At 36.2% G+C, this 16,974-nt stretch overlaps 1 protein-coding gene across 2 annotated transcripts in view; it reads right to left on the bottom strand.

Moving 5' to 3' along the window:
- Positions 1–16,974, bottom strand: part of DHX29 (DExH-box helicase 29) — a 57,817-nt gene that overhangs the window by 26,065 nt on the left and 14,778 nt on the right. For both annotated transcript variants that reach the window (XM_003925852.4, XM_074385856.1), the window contains 6 exons: positions 13,635–13,761; positions 12,705–12,860; positions 9,304–9,469; positions 8,915–9,038; positions 6,894–7,502; positions 4,926–5,069 (listed from right to left, as the gene is read on the bottom strand). In XM_003925852.4, coding sequence (XP_003925901.2) covers positions 4,926–5,069; positions 6,894–7,502; positions 8,915–9,038; positions 9,304–9,469; positions 12,705–12,860; positions 13,635–13,761 — 1,326 coding nt within the window. The remainder of the gene's footprint in view (positions 1–4,925; positions 5,070–6,893; positions 7,503–8,914; positions 9,039–9,303; positions 9,470–12,704; positions 12,861–13,634; positions 13,762–16,974) is intronic.

The raw sequence follows: 16,974 nt of genomic DNA, 5'->3' as shown, positions 1-16,974 counted from the left end.
AAGAGTGACTCCTAAATCTCTGGCACTAATATGAAATTATACTGTCTGTTTTATACTTCTGTATCTTGGGAAGTAAAGAAAATGAATGAATAAATAAAGAAAAAAAGAAAAACTATACTGTCAATATTACAAGACAGATGGTTCATCTACTAGGTAGAAAAAGAGGAATTAACTAGCAGGAATCTGACAGAATCTCTATCACTGTCAGAAAAAAGGGGTTTTACGCTCTTGCAACACATGCATTTTAGGGAAGAGCACAGATGAGGTATACTGTCAGAACTTACAGTATCTGTTGACTGTGCAACAGATATCTATCTCCCAACTTTCTGAACTGTGACTTATTTCTACTTGATTTCATAACAGATTTAGGGTAGCACAAAAGGATAAAGTATATCAAGATAACAAAATAGCCTTTATCATTCATTTGTTTGGAAGGGAGGCAGTGGGGGTTAAGTGTTCAGGCTCTGGAATCAACTGCTTGGGTCCAACTCTTGGCCACTTACAGTGTGACTTAGAGAAAGTCATTTAAATATTCTGGGTCTATTTCTTCTATAAAAGGAGAATACAAATAATACAAACTTCAGAATTGTGACAATCAAATGAGATAATACAAAGCCCTTAGAACAGAGTCTAACAGTAAGTACTCAGCATTGTGCTAGATGCTGGATTTTAAAAAGCAATAGAGTTCTCTTCCTTTAAGAGTTTTGGTGTAGTAAGAAGATATTGTACCCAGCACTTTGGGAGGCCAAGGCGGGTGGATCACGAGGTCAAGAGATCGAGACCATCCTGGTCAACATGGTGAAACCCCGTCTCTACTAGAAATACAAAAAATTAGCTGGGCATGGTGGCACGTGCCTGTAATCCCAGCTACTCAGGAGGCTGAGGCGGGAGAATTGCCTGAACCCAGGACGTGGAGGTTGCGGTAAGCCGAGATCACGCCATTGCACTCCAGCCTGGGTAACAAGAGCAAAACCCCGTCTCAAAAAAAAAAAAAAGAAGATATTGTATAGGATGGTTTGAAATTATATATGAAAGACAGCTAATCCAGTGGTCAAGAAGCCTACTAAGACAAATGCCACTGATGCTGAGGACTGAGGGATGAGTATGAAAAGAAAAAGAGGAGGAAGAAATGGCATAAAAAAACGAGAAAAAAGCATTTATGTCAAGGGACGCAGCGTGTTTAAATACATGGTAGAAAGAAGGATCATACTAACTTTCAGAAACAGGAGAAACAAAAACAATTGACTCGAGCATGGGATGGGAGTTGAGATAAAGCTGTTAAGATACTCAATAAACTGCCCTGTAAGGCCTTGTAAACTGTGTTAAGGAGCTACGACTTTATCCTAGTGAGTTAGGAAGGGCAGTGATTAAAGCATTTTAAGGCAGAAGAATCATGTGGTCTGAGTTTTATTTTGAAAAGGATAATCCTTGCTACAATGTGGAAAATGTAGTGGTGGAGAGCAAAACAAAGCTGGAAGTTTAATTTATTAGAGGCTTTTGTAGTAATTAAAGAGATAATGGTGGCCTCTCCCCAGTAACTCCAATGAATACAGAGAAAAGTAAATGTACTTGAGAAAGGCAAAATAGGACTAGGTGATTGGATTCAGGGGATGTGGGAGAAACAAGGAAAAATCTTAGACGCTCTTTGGTGGTTTGACTAGGTGACTCGGGATCATTCAGAAATTCAGAAGAGAGGAGAAGGGGCAAGTTATAAAAGATTAATAGGGAGGAGAAATGTCGAGTTATGAACTGCTGAGTTTGGAGTTCTCAAGACAAAGTATCTAGAAGGTAGCTAGATATTTAAGTCTGAAGCTCAGGAAAGAAATCTGACGGATGACACAGATCTGGAAAACTTCATCAAATAGATGGTAATTTATACAAATAAGAATTTCTTTGTTTGTTGTTTTGAGACAGGGCCTTGCTCTGTTGCCCAGGCTGGAGTGCAGTGGTGCTATCACAGCTTACTGGAGCCTTGACTTCCAGGCTCAAGCAATCCTCCACCTCAGCCTCGCAAGCAGATGGGACTATAGGTGAGTAGACTGGACTATAGGTAAAAGCCCCCAAACATAGCTTTTTTTTTTTTTTTTTTTGATAGAGGTCTTCCTATATTGCTCAAACTAGTCTCTTGAGCTGTAAATTGCTGGCATTATAGGTGCAAGCCACTGTACCTGGCCAGATTTTTTTTTAAAAGGAAAAAAATAAGGATAGAAAATAAAAAAGAACAAATAAAAGTGCATACTACCAAGTATACTTGGTATAGATGGGCAGAAAATCTGGCTGTAAGCACACTAGCAGCCATCAAGAAAATCTACTCAATTCACATACTGACTACAAACTAAAATCACACAATTCCTAATACTAAGGCCAGAAGGAGCATTGTCCTGTCTTCATAAAGAGGGTCCTGTATAATGTCATAAACTTTGTCCTGACATCTCTTAACAATAAATATTTAACATGATGATGAATTTCACTTCTAGGCTTTTTTTTACTGCTGTAGTGTCTAAGATGTTGATGGTATCACATTGAAGCTCAATTCAGTTAACTGTGTCTACAAATGGCTAATACAAAACCATCAAAGAATACAACTTCCTGAAGTTGGTCTGGTTTTTAGAGTTCATCCTGATCTATATTTACCAAGTAATTTTCTGGTAATAATTTGGGGTTGGACAGAACTTATTGACTGCTATAGATATTTCAACTAATTTAACAGTTAAGCATTTCTCACTATAAATATACTGTAGTTTATTTTAAGAATGGTAATAAGCAAAAGAAAAAAAATAGCATTTTGGTTCATGTTGACCCTTGATGATACTGATTTTAATCTAGGTCTTGGTCATACAAAGCCACAATTGTGACATCTTACCCCTTTTCCCTTGCCACAGGAGCCCATGGGCCAGATAAAGCAGCCATTCAGCCTTTTTCTCTTTGACATCTTAGTGATAAAAGTGAAACCATCCCTATAAACTTTATAAAATTAATCAAGGAAGAAAAACATAAACTAAGCTTGCAGCACACTGAGCATTCATCATTAGGTCTGCTTGTTCTCTGACCTGCTTCTTCATAGTAGTTCACTGACTATTTTCCTAGAATCACACAGACCCTAGATTAAAGTTCCCCTTAGTTGCTCTATAGATAACTTGAATATTATAAAATGCTAAGTTTTTCATTTGAGATATTCCTTCAGGTCCTATGTACCAGTGAAACTACTGACTCAAAGCTAATCTGAAGGACCCCACTGAGGCCAGCTGGTATGAAGGACTCCACAAAGAGGTGACTCCCCAAAGAATGCAGTTTCTACATCCTGATGACTTTATCCTTTTACCCTGACCAATCAATGACCCAAATTTCCAGTCCCTTGCCCTCTAAAATCCCCTTAAAAGCCCCAGGCTTCTCAGGGAGATAGATTGAGGATCTCCTCATCTCTGCTTGGTGCGCGGCAATCATTAAACACTTTCTGTGCTCCAAACTCTGTCTCAGTGCATTAGTCATTTAACTGCACAGCCAGCATACAAACCTGTTGGTTAACAGTACAATGTTCTCTCACATTACGGAATAAACACTCCTTAGATAAAAATTCCTATCATTTATTTATCACCAAAATATTTATTTTAAAATGTCTTTACTTAAACTTATCCAATGAGAGGAAAATAGCTAAATAAATTATGGGTCCACCCCAATCATATATTAATATAAAGCTACTTTTAAAAATCATGTTTTTGTTGACTAATGTGAAAGAATTATCAAATAAATACACATATTAAATATATACATATATAAATATAAATTAAAGGCTAACATTGATTTTTTTCTGGATCATGAAATTATACTTTTTCTTTTCATTTTTCTACCTTTCTATGGTTCTAATAATTTCTAACCAAAAGGGGGGAAAATAACCCAATAAAATAGATAGTCTATTAATCAAAAATCAATGAATGACTCAACCTTCACTATTGCTTTCTGAACTTAGAGAATCAACAGACATTTATAAAAACTTTATATTGGGGGGATTTTTAATTTTGTTTTCTGAATAAAAGGAATGCTATATATCTTATCTGCTCTTGAAAAATTATACACAAGCAAATTTGTTTATATATACTAGGCTACTATGGCATAATTATAATGTCAAACTTTCAGTGTAATTCAATGTAAATGTGCATTCAAATTTGATTCAAGTTATATCTTTGAAAGTGATAATAGTGGTGAAGATTTCTTTTAAGACTTAGAGCAGATTCTTTAACAACTACATGTAATAGTTGAGAGGCAGTATACTGTTAATACAGACTGAAGCTAAATTGCCTGGGTTTGTACCCCTAGCTATGAAATTACTGGCTTATGAAAACTTGAGCAGGCTGTATGACCGCTCTGTACCTCAGTTTAAAATAAGGATATCTGCTTCACTGGGTTACTGGAAGAATTAAATCAATTCACTGCCTATTTGCATGTGTGTGTGTGTGTGTGTGTGTGTGTGTGTGTGTGTGTGCGTATATACATATATTTATATATATATACATATATATCACAAATGGTGAAATCTCGTCTCTACTAAAAATACAAAAATTAGCTGGGTGTGGTGGCATGCGCCTGTAATCCCAGCCACATGGGTGGCTGAGACAGGAGAGTTGCTTGAACCCAGGAAGTGAATGTTGCAGTGAGCCAAGACTATGCCATTTGTGAAATACACACACACACACACACACACACACACACACACACACATTATATATAATCCTTTGAACAGCATTAAGCATACAGCAATTATACAGTATTCATTAAATCAACAGGAGATACATTTGTTACAAGAAATTATTATATGTAAAGTATATAATAATTTAGTAAGAAAGAAAATGTTAGCTAGTATTAGGAGTAATATCTTTTTAATAAAAAAAAAATTTCAAATTTCTGAATACAACTATAGAATCACACACCTCATCTACAATAACATGAGACACATTACTTAGAAGACCATCTTCTTGAAGTTTCCTTAGCAAAACGCCTGTTGTACAATAGAGTAACCTGGTAGATTCACAAGCTCGAGATTCCATCCGGATCTGATATCCACACAAGGAATTCTAAAGGGAGAACATAAGGCCTTGATTAGATTTTCATGAGTAATATGCAAAACAAGCTTCAAAAAGTGAAGCAGATGTGCTGATCTTGCTGCTAAATGAAGCACTGTAAATAATCTAGTATAATTTATTATATTAGTAATTATTAGTTTGTTAATGTATTAGTAGCAAATCTATCTAGTGCAATTTATTATTAAAAGCATTTCCCATGGTCTTCAACTATATAAAGCTATAAAATATATTTTGGCAAATTTGAACAGAAGAACTTTTTTTTTTTTTTTTTTTTGAGATGGAGTTTCACTCTTGTTGCCCAGGCCGGAGTGCAGTGGTGCTATCTTGGCTCACTGCAACCTCTACCTTCTAGGTTTAAGCAGTTCTCCTGTCTCAGCCTCCTATGTGGCTAGGATTACAGGCACATGCCACCACAACTGTCTAGTTTTTACGGTTTTAGTAGAGACGAGATGTCACCATTTTGGCCAGGCTGGTCTTGACCTCCTGACCTCAGGTGATCCCCCTGCCTTGGCCTCCCAAAGTGCTGGGATTAGAGGCTTGAGCCACTGCTCTGGCCCCACAACCTTTTGTTTGAGAAAAAGCTGTTCACCTTCTTTAAATACCATTAATATGATTATGAAAACATTAATAAATGTTGAATTAATTTCTTCCTAAATAATCATGAGGCAAAATATTGAGGTACTCAGGAATGGAATTTTAAGCAGCTTCTATAATTTGGTTTACTTTTAAGACTAGTCAAGTGCAGGAGTGAGAAGGAGGAAAGGGTAGAACAAGGAGTTCGATCTGTAACTGACTGTGAACAATCAACTGAGATAACTCACACCCAGGCTAGAGTGCAGTGGCGTGATTTCGGCTCACAGCAACCTCTGCCTCCCAGGTAATTTGATGCACTTTTCTACCAAGATCTCATCAACCCTGCTGCCATTAAAAAGCAGCTAGTGTAATACTAGTAGTGCCTAGTGGAATTTTAACGTAACATCCCCCATCACATTTTCTTTCTTACTCCCTCAGTCATTCCGTTGTCTTATTTGTGTATATGTCTGTCATTCACTAAGAGCAGAAACTTCCTTTTTTTCCCTCTTCTATTCTATGACAGAAACCCAGACAATTTGCTAAATAGAAAACTTTAAATGAAGGGGTACCCAGTTTAGAGATAAAAATATTATATGCCACCTCTAAAAATAACAATTCAAAGTAAAAATTATCAGAATCATATGAATTTGCAATTTATCATATTTGTTCGAATTAGTTTAATTAATTAAACTAATTCCTATACTTTGCAGTCACTCTGGTTAAGGTTTGGCCAGTTTTGCATATACTTACATGGCAAAATGCATGACAATAGATATTTAAGTATTTTTCTCATTTTTTCTTTTAAATATGAGGTTTGAACATACCAGCAATTTAATCTATACTGTTTTTCCCTTCTGCTCACTGAAAAGAATTAATTAGTGAAAATCATTCAGGAATACATTTCACAGAAAAGGTTGCAAAATCTTGAGATATATTTTAGTGAAATTTGAGTTTGTCTACATTCCTTGGCTGTTCAATTTAGTGTGTAATGTATTTGAATACTCAATTATTATAGTTAATATATTTTTTTCTAAGAGAATTTTAATGACAGAACTACTGATAATCCTTTTCACAGGACAGTGGCATACTATCACATCTATCAAAGAAAATACGAAAAGTGCCTGATATGTGCTACTGATCAACCAGTAACAGTGAAAACTCATATATGGTACAATTCCATTTGGATCACAAAAGCAAAGGTAATGCCACCATTCACTGAGGTGGAGCTGAATGACAGCTTACCCTTCCTCCAGGTCCATTTTCACAGCCCAATTCATCACACACTCTGGTGGCTAAACTCACTGCTGAGATTCTTCGGGGTTGGGTACAGACAATGTTACATTTACTTGCTCCCCACTCATTTAGAAGCAAATCTTCCAGTAGAAAATGTGGTACCTGGGTACTTTTACCACTCCCTGTTTCACCTGCCACAACCACTACCCGGTGCCTTTTAAGAGTTTCAACAATAGAATCCCGATGTTTAAATACAGGTAACCGTTGTCTTTCCTTTAGAAGTCTTTGATACTTGGGTGTGCTTTGCAACTTTCTAAAGAGATTCCTAACAGGTTCCAAATCTTCCACATTTGCTGATTCCAAGGACAGTGCAGAAAAATCCTCATCCGAAACTAAATTTTCCCAAGATTCCTCAGGATCTTCAGAGTTTTCCCTCTTATTTTCAGAATGCTGTTGTTGCTGTTGTTGCTGCTGTTTCAATTTATTTAGAAGTTTGGCAATAAAAAGATCACGTGGTTTATTGGTCTCCATTTTATTTAATTCTTCCCTTTTCTTTTCTGCATCACTCCACTCCAGCCAAACGTCTCGGTAAGTGGGAGGAAGTAACTGATGAACTGACTAAAGGAAAAAGTGGTATGTTATTTTCACTAATTATTCAATATGGAAATTCAACAGATTAGCACTTAAAAGTATAGCTATATTCATCTTAAAATGTAATTTGACTCAAACTATTATTACTTTAATATATGTATGTGTACGATGCAAATTCAAAAATAGGACATCATATTCAGGCTTCTTGACTGACTAGCTGTGTAACCTTGGGCAATGCACTTAACCTCTATGTGTCTCAGCTTCTGCATTTTTAAAATGGGGCTAGTAATTGTACCTCCCTTACAGGCATATTCTGAGGTCAAGTTAGTTAAGACATGTGAGGTGCTTATTCTTGGAACGTGTTAAACTACTGAATAAATGTCTATTATTTATTCCTGCAGTGGCACTACATAAAATATTAATGAACCATAAAGCAGTTCTTTTGAGATTCTGGCAGTTGTATAATGTGACAGATGTCAAAGTATTTTAAATGTACTATACTGGATGGAATCTAAGTTATCTTAATTCTGTGCTATAAAGAACCCACAATTATCTCTCTGACACTGATAGTCTTTTTTTAATCAAACAAATAGTTCATAGTGTCTTACTCTGCAAAATAGTTCATAGTGCCTTATTTTTCAAAGTAAGGGAAATAATGACATTAAGAACTTTTACTGGCAGAAATAGGAAAAGAACTACTGTCCAGAGTTACACTTAATCAGTGTCTAAAATTTTCAATGGTTCTAATTTTTTCTGAATAAACATTTACTGTAAAAAGGAAATTCTGACAATCCAAAAAAAAAAAAAAAAAGAGCATTATGTTCTCTTAAAGAGCTTCCTTCAGTAGCATTTTATTTTAATCTTTCCTGAAACTGCAAATGTATTGTTAATGTAACCTAAAATTGGGAAATGGAAGCAATGTCTATATAATTTTTTTAAGTTGGAGAGACAATATAACATTAAAGGAAAACAAACTTAAAAAATTTTCAGCCTAGGCAATATAGCAAGACCCTGTCTCTATAAAAAATTTTTTTGGATGTGGTAGCATATGCCTGTAGTCCAAGCTACTCAAGAGGCTGAGGCAGGAGGATCACTTGAGGCTGAAGGGAGCTGTGACTCTGCCACTGCACTCCAGCCTGGGCAACATAGCAAGATGCTGTCTCAAACAAAACAAAAATTATCCTTAATTCAACCATGCTAACAACTGCTTTTAGCACAGGTAAATTAGCATAGCTCCAAAAGTCAGATCATCATACCCTCTCTTTCAGACTTCTGGTCTCAGAGGAAAGAAAGATTAAACTGTGTTTAGGGTTGAAAGGAAGCCAAATTAAGAATAATGAGAAATGAGGATTAATCAGAGAAACAGTCAATAAAGAGAAAACTGAATAATTAAATACTGCTCTCTACATGTAGATATAGTTAGGCCTAAAAAATCTTACCTGCCCTTTAACTAAACGATAAAGGGCTAAAGTAGCTCCTAGGTGCTGAGCCTGCATGCCATCCTCTGTTAAGATTGTAGGACACACGACCAGGACATCATCTTCAGACTTGATTACCCTAACCCTACAAAGAAGCAAAAACAATTTTAAAAAATAAAATTGATAAAGTCAGATGAAAAAATTCAGAATTCCATTAACATTAAACTTAAGTTTGTTAATTGTTTAAATATTTCTATGGAAGGCCCATATTAGATAACAGTAATCTATCAGACAATAAACCTGAGATGTAGATTAGAGCGCTTCCTAAATGTCTGCTTAACTCACAGGAAACAAAAAAATTTCCACCTTAAATTTTTCTAAAGTTCACTGAGTTAATTAAAAAAACATACCTACATTTCCAGTATCTACCTACTGGAACTTTTTCAAAGGAAGGATTTGGACTCTTGGGAAGATTCTTCCTGACCCAATCAATCAGAAATTGTTTGGGAGATTTTCCAGTCCAACTTCGAGCAGTATAGTCAAAATTTCTTATATCATGAGGTTCTTTCTTTTTATCTAAAATGGTAAACAAAGATTGGTTCTTTAAAATTGGTCATACAGTAATATACATTCTCTTTTCAGTGATCAAAGTCCTCTCGCTTTGGAAAAGAGCACTTTCAGAAGAGAATAGGGGAAGAAAGGAGAGATAGAAAAGCTTGATTTTCTCTAAGTAACTAAAGGAAATCCTCTTAATGGATAGAACTAGGGAAAATTCTGAATCTTTAAAAATAATTGAGGAACTTATGTATTCTTGTAAAGATACTATCCATGTGATGAACTTAGGACACTACAAATTACAACATTTGGAAGACTACTCTGTAAGTAAAATCATTAAAAAAATAGAAATCGGATGTCATTTCTAGTCTTATCAGCTACCTGCCACCACCATCGGCACCAGCAATACCCTCAGTAGTTTGTTGTTACAGATAAAGTCCAAATTCCTTACTATTCGCTGCCTATCCTTTGCCACTCTTCCCTCTTGTTCATTATGCTACAATCACAATGGCCATCAGTCAGTTCTTCAATGCTCTAAGTATGCCTGTCTCAGAACAGCAGCCATAGCCACATGTGGTTACTTAAATGTAAGTTATTCAGTTCCTTAGTTACATTTCAAATGCTTCATACTCATATTTGGCTAGCAGCTATGACATTAGATAGCAGAGATATCGAACATTTCCATCATTGAAAATACTGTTGAATAGTGCTGCTTTCTTTTTTACCTTTATTTATTTATTTATTTATTTATTTATTTTATTTTTTTTAAGGTGGGGTTTCACCATGATGGCCAGGCTGGTCTTAAACTCCTGACCTCAGGTGATCCACCCACCTCGGCCTCCCAAAGTGCTAGGATTACAGGCATGAGCCACGGCGCCCAGCCTCTTTTTTACCGTTGACTTCCAATGTACCATCTCCTTGGAAGGACTGTTCCACCAACTTGTCACCAGGCTAACACCTAAACATCTGTCAAATCTCAAAGTAAATGTCATTACAGCAAGGTCTTCCCAATCCAAATTAGACCCATTTGTTATCTATATTATTAGAAGCTACTTCCTTTGACAGCACACATCATAATCTGTAATTATGTATTTTACTTGCATATATTTAAAGCTTACCTTTCCTACTATACACTTGAAGTCAAGTCAGAGACTAGGTTTTATTTATTACTTAACACACAACAAATACAGAGGGCGGGTGTGGTGGGTCACTTCTGTAATCCCAACACTCTGGGAGGCCAAGGCGGGTGGATCGCCTGAGGTCAGGAGGTCACCAGCCTAGCCAGCATGATGAAACCCCATCTCTACTAAAAAATACAAAAAATAGCTGGGTGTGGTGGCACACACCTGTAATCCCAGCTACTCAAGAGACTGAAGCAGGAGTATCACTTGAACCTGGGAGGTGGAGGTTGCAGTGAGCCAAGACTGTGCCACTGCTCTCCAGCCTGGGTGACAGAGTGAGACTCTGTCACAAAACCACCCCCACAAAACAGTAAATACTACTCAAGAATGAATAATTTAAAAAACTGACAATTTAGTGTGTGACTAAACTAACTATAATGTAATCTGATAAATACTATACTTGCTATATCAATAATTAACTCAGAAATTTTTTTAAAAAATAATTAACTTAAAAACTTCTACAGTTTTTAGAAGACCATCCAGTCTGGTGATGTGTGGCCAGGCCTGGTGGCTCACACCTGTAATTCCAGCACTTTGGGAGGCTGAGGCAGGCAGATCACCTGCAGTCAGGAGTTTGAGACCAGCCTGGCCAATATGGCAAAACCCTGTCTCTACTAAAAATACAAAGATTAGTTGGGTGTGGTGGCTCGCATCTGTAATCCCAGCTACTGGGGAGCCTGAGGCAGGAGAATTGCTTGAACCCAGGAGGCGGAGGTTGCGGTGAGCCAAGATCATGCTACTGCACTCCAGCCTGGGCAACAACAGCGAGACTCCCTCTCAAAAAAAAAAAAAAAAAAAAAAAAAAGGCCAGGTGCAGTGGCTCATACCTGTAATCCCAGTGGTTTGGGAGGCCAAGGTGGGCAGATTACCTGAGGCCAGGACTTCAAGACCAGCCTGGTCAACATGGTGAAACTCCGTCTCTACTAAAAATACAAAAATTAGCTGGGCATGGTGGTGCACACCTGTAATCCCAACTACTCAGGAGGCTGAGGCAGGAGGATCACTTGAACCTGGGGAGCTGAAGGTTGCAGGGAGCTGAGATTACCCCACTGCACTCCAGCCCTGGCAACAAGAGTAAAACTCCGTCTCAAACAAAACAAAACAAAACAAACCTATAATGCAAATTATAGTATTATGAAAAACAGTATAAATATTATGTGATAAATACTATGCTTGATGGTCTTCTAAAAACTATAATGCAATCTGATAAATACTATATACTATTATACTATAGAATATAATAAATACTATACTGTTTACTATATACTATTACTTTTAAAAATGATTAACTAAAAAACTCCTATAGTTTTTAGAAGACCATCCAATCTGGTCTTCTAAAAACTATAATGCAAATTATAGTATTGTAATTAATAGTATAAATGTTATCTGATAAATACTATAGTCTTTTAAAAACTATGATGCAATCTGATAAATACTGTACTTGCTATATCAATAATTAACTCAAAAAATTTTTAAAAAAATAGTTAACTTGGGAGCACAAAGAAGTACATGATCACTTGTCTGGTGGTATGGAGGGAATTAAGGAGGGCTTAGAGAAGAGGTGCTGTTTGTGTTAAGTCTTGATTGGGAACAGGTTGGCCAAGCAGCGGGTAGCAAAATGAGCAAAGTAATGAAACTATAAAACAGCCAGTGTTTTAGAGTAATGTGGCTGAAGTAATAAGCCAAGGGAATAAGGTAGAAAAGTAGATTGTGGCAGAATGCAAAGGACCCAGAATGCCATGCTAAAAGATTTGGACTTGTTACTGATGTCAGTAGGCTCACAGCTATTAACGGTTTCTGGCAGGAAACGTGCATTTAGATCTGTGTTACAGAAATATAACTCTGGCAGCAGTGTGAGGATGAGACTGAGGCAAGATATTTATTTGTAATAACTAAATGCTGTACATATATGTTATCGTAATCGTTAATACTTTTTCGAGACAGCTTATAAAGTGTAACTTTACTGTCATCTTACGTACTTTGCCAGAATGCAAAGTAACAAATTTTATCATTATATATTCCTTGACATTTTATTATTTATAAATTATACCCTGACCATCTTCCCTTCATTTTACCTTTCTCTTCAGTAGAAGCTGCAGATTTTTCAAATAAATTAAAATTCAATGCACTTTCTCCTTCTGTGGCTACAGGAGGCTTTTTTCTTTCATTTTGTTGATGTGAAATCTTTATGGCTGGGTTAAATACTGGATGGTCTTCTAAAGTTTCCATTTCTGCCCAGAAAAAGATAATGTTTAGTTTCATGGTTTAAAAAAAATTGTATCTTTTATTTATTTACTTTTTTGTCTTTATATACCAGGAGTTTCATGATTTTCATGCCTTATTTTGCAAAATGGTTCAAAAAGTGCATTCTTTCTTTTTCCTTGTAGCTAATTATTTAATAATTTCCTATTAGGAATTTGTGTTACGAGTCAGAGGCAATTTATTAACTTTCACAACATATACAAAAACTTTTAAAATAAATTATTTAATAGGTGTAATACGCCTGGAAAAACAAACATCTTCATTAGAAATAGATACTCCTGGAACTGTATTCACCTTCCTTGAATGACGATGGTATTTTATGGTATAAATCATAGGTTGGCAAACTATGTCTTGTAGGCCAACACTGCCTGTTTTATATGGTTTGCAAGCTAGAATAGTGTTTACATTTTCAAGTGGATATAAGAATATTTGGTGACATGATTCAATTATTTGAAATTTACAGTATCCATAAATAAAGTCTGATTGGAATATAGCCATTCATTTTTGTGTGGTTTATTGCTGCTTTTATGCTATAACAGCAAATTTGAATAGTTGTAACAGAGGCTGTATGGCCCATGAAGTCCACAGTTTTTACTGCTTAGCTTATTATTTAAAAAGTTTGCTAATCCCATGTATAATGTTTGAAAGGGCAGGCATATTAAAAGGAAGCATCATCCATCCCAGTATGGCCAACAAATAGAAGGCAATTACATTTATACATGTAAGTATTTGAAAATGTTTACCTCTTTGAAATTTCCTTATTTTTTCTTGAGCCTCTTTTTGGCCTTGCTTGTTTTTTTCTAGTTTAAAGGTAGCTGCTTGCTCCTTTGCATCCAGCAGTTTTGCTGCAAGATGTAAGTACCTTTCGTTCTGTTCCAAATAAAATAATGAGGAGGGGGGAAAAAAAGAAGAGCACGATTAGTTTATCTATGGTCAACATATTGTATCAAAATCTGTGATATTTTTGCCTTATCCTTTGATCCAGCAAATCTACTTTTAGGAATTTTTCATACAGAAATAAAACAAATGCATAGATTTTCAGGTACATAGATGTCTGGTGAAGCAACAACTGCAAAAGAAAAACTGGAAATCATATATGGCACATCTCTACAGAGAAAACTATTCAGTCATTATAAAATAAAATGAGGTTTGCTTATAGCCATTACTGAAAATGAAAAAAAAGAGAGAAAATAAAATGAGGTTAGCAAAAGAAACGGTGATCCACATGGAAAAATTTCTTTGACCTATTAGTCAATTAAAGCAAACTGCAGAATAAAAAGTATGAGTTCATTTCTATAAAAACTGTTCATAAGTATGCATATTAAAGGATTATTCATACAGTAATAATAATACTCATCTGAAAGTTAACTTCACATAATCTCTATCTTAAGGAAGACAGGAAAAAAATGGCTTCTGAGGAAAATGGATGTCATAACCCTCAAAGACATGATGCAACTCCTGAGCAAAAACTAGGAACTGTTTAAAGTTAAACTCAAATTACTGTTTTTCTCCCTCTTAGGTTAATAAGTGACAGGAGATTAGAAACATAAAACCATGGATTGAAGAATGAAACACAACTTTTAAGAGACGGAAAAAGAGATAATTAAGCAAACATATCTAGCTGAATTCTGGTTCCATTTTTTGTAGAAACAAACATCATTACAGTGTAACAAACAGGAGGGTTAGCTACTGCCTCAAATTCTCCCAAATCATACTTACTCTTTCCATCTTTCCTGTACTTGGCAATGATACCACTATCCCTCCACTTATGCACCTCTTGCCATCTTTGGCACATTTTTCCCCCCATAAAATTTGCCATCTTAACCATGTTTAAGTGTACAGTTTAGTGGTATTAAATACATTCATAATGTTTACAACTATCACCACCATCCATTTCCAGAACCATTTTCATCTGGCAAACGTGAAACTCTATTCCCATTAAATGGTAACTTCCATTCTCCCCTCTCCCACCAGCCCCTGACAACTTCCATTCTACTTTGTCTCTGTGAATTTGACTTAGGGACCTCATATATGTGAAATCATATGGTATCTGTCTTTTTGTGATTGGCATATTTCACTTAGCATAATGGTCTATCCGTGCTGTAGCATACTTCAGAACTTCTTTCTTTTTTAAGGCTGAATACTATTCTATGTGCATGCCACATTTTACCTATCCATTCATCTTACTGGTAGATACTGGATTGCTTCCATGTTTTAGCTATAGTGAATAAAGCTGCTATGAACATAGTATACATATATCTCCTCCAAGACTCTGCTTTCAATTCTTTTGAGTATATACCCAGAAATGGAATTACTGGATCATATGGCAATTTGATTTTTAATTTTTTGAGGAACTACCAAACTATTTCCACAATGGCTGCACCATTTTACATTCCCACTAACAGTACATAGGGTTCTAATTTCTTTATGTCCTTGTCAACATTTATTATTTCCAGTTTTTTTTTTTTTTGACAGTTGACATCCTAATGCAGGTGTCCCCAAACTGCGGCCCACGGGCCGCATGCGGCCCCCTGAAGCCATTTATCTGGCCCCCCGCTGCACTGCTGGAAGGGGCACCTCTTTCACTGGTGGTCAGTGAGAGGAGCACAGTATGTGGCGGCCCTCCAACAGTCTGAGGGACAGTGAACTGGCCCCCTGTGTAAAAAGTTTGGGGACGCCTGTCCTAATGGATGTGAAATGGTATCTTACTGTGGTTTTGATTTGCATTTCCATAACAATTAGTAATATTACGCATTTCTTCATAGACTTACTAGTGATTTGTATATCTTCTCTGAAGAAATGTTCCTTAGCCTTTATATTCAGTAAAGCACCAATTTCTATTGATTCTAGCTTTACAAATGTCTGTCTCCCTTTCCAATTACTGATTTGAGCCTTTATTATATCACACCTGAGCAAGTGCAACAGCTACCATAATGGCCTCCCTACCCTTTCCAAATCACTTTGAACATTATTCAATATTCGAAACTACCTCGAATACTAAGCTTAACCTAAAATGTCAAATCCTTCTTGTCAGTCACCTGCCCCTAAATCTGTGGTGGCTCTTCCCTAAATCTGTAGCGGCTCCCTACTGTCAAAGGAAAAGTATCAAAATCACTTTCTGGATATCAAAATTTTCCAGTCTCCTATCTACCAGTACTCATCTATACATCTTATCTCTATATATACTCATCCATTTTTTTAATACTGAAAGGCTCCTTGTACAATTCCACATCTGTACCCTTGTTCACTCTATTTCACAAATCTGGACCATCTTCCCATCTTTCTTTGCTTGTCTGAACTCTGTGCATCCTTTAGGTCCCATCTTTGCCTGTGTGAACTCTGTGCATCCATAGGCCCTATCTCTTGGACTTAATGACATTAGTCTTGACCTAATGCTATAATTAGAAGAGGCTGCTTCTTTCTCTGAATCTCAAAGTAGACTTGTACTGCCCTAAATGTTTTACTTATATTAGTTTAATACAGAAACATGGTTTAAAAAATCTTGGATATACAGAAGAATATAAAAAAGAATTCTCCATCCCACCCTACCATCTTGGTCCTATCTAATCACCAGGAACAGCTTCTAGTGTCTCTTTCCAGATGTTTTCTTTGCATATGTAAAATGCAAATATGTAGCTATATATATTTTTCCTTTTACACAAATGAATTCATCAGATTACACATGCTGTTCTACAACTTCTACCACTATTTGCCATTTGCCTGTTGACAGACATATGGGCTGTTTGCCTAATATAAATAAAGGTGCTATGAACATTTGTGTACAAGTCTTTGTTTACAGATGTTTTAATTTTTCTTAATACCTAGAAATAAGATTGTTGGGTCACATGTTTAACTTTATGAGAAAGGGCCAGTTTTCCTAAGTGGTTATACCATTTTACACTTCTATTAGCTTTACACTCCCATTAGCAATATGAGGACTCCAGTTGCTCCACATTCTTCCCAACGTTTAGTATCACTGAGCTTTTTTTTTTTTTTTTTTTTTTGAGACGGAGTTTCACTCTTGTTACCCAGGCTGGAGTGCAATGGCACGATCTTGGCTCACCGCAACCTCCGCCTCCTGGG

Source organism: Saimiri boliviensis, chromosome 1 (assembly GCF_048565385.1).
Source record: "Saimiri boliviensis isolate mSaiBol1 chromosome 1, mSaiBol1.pri, whole genome shotgun sequence".
Classification (NCBI taxonomy): domain Eukaryota; kingdom Metazoa; phylum Chordata; class Mammalia; order Primates; family Cebidae; genus Saimiri; species Saimiri boliviensis.
The sequence above is the reverse complement of the archived record's forward strand: the minus strand, read 5'-3'. Positions and strand labels throughout refer to the sequence as shown.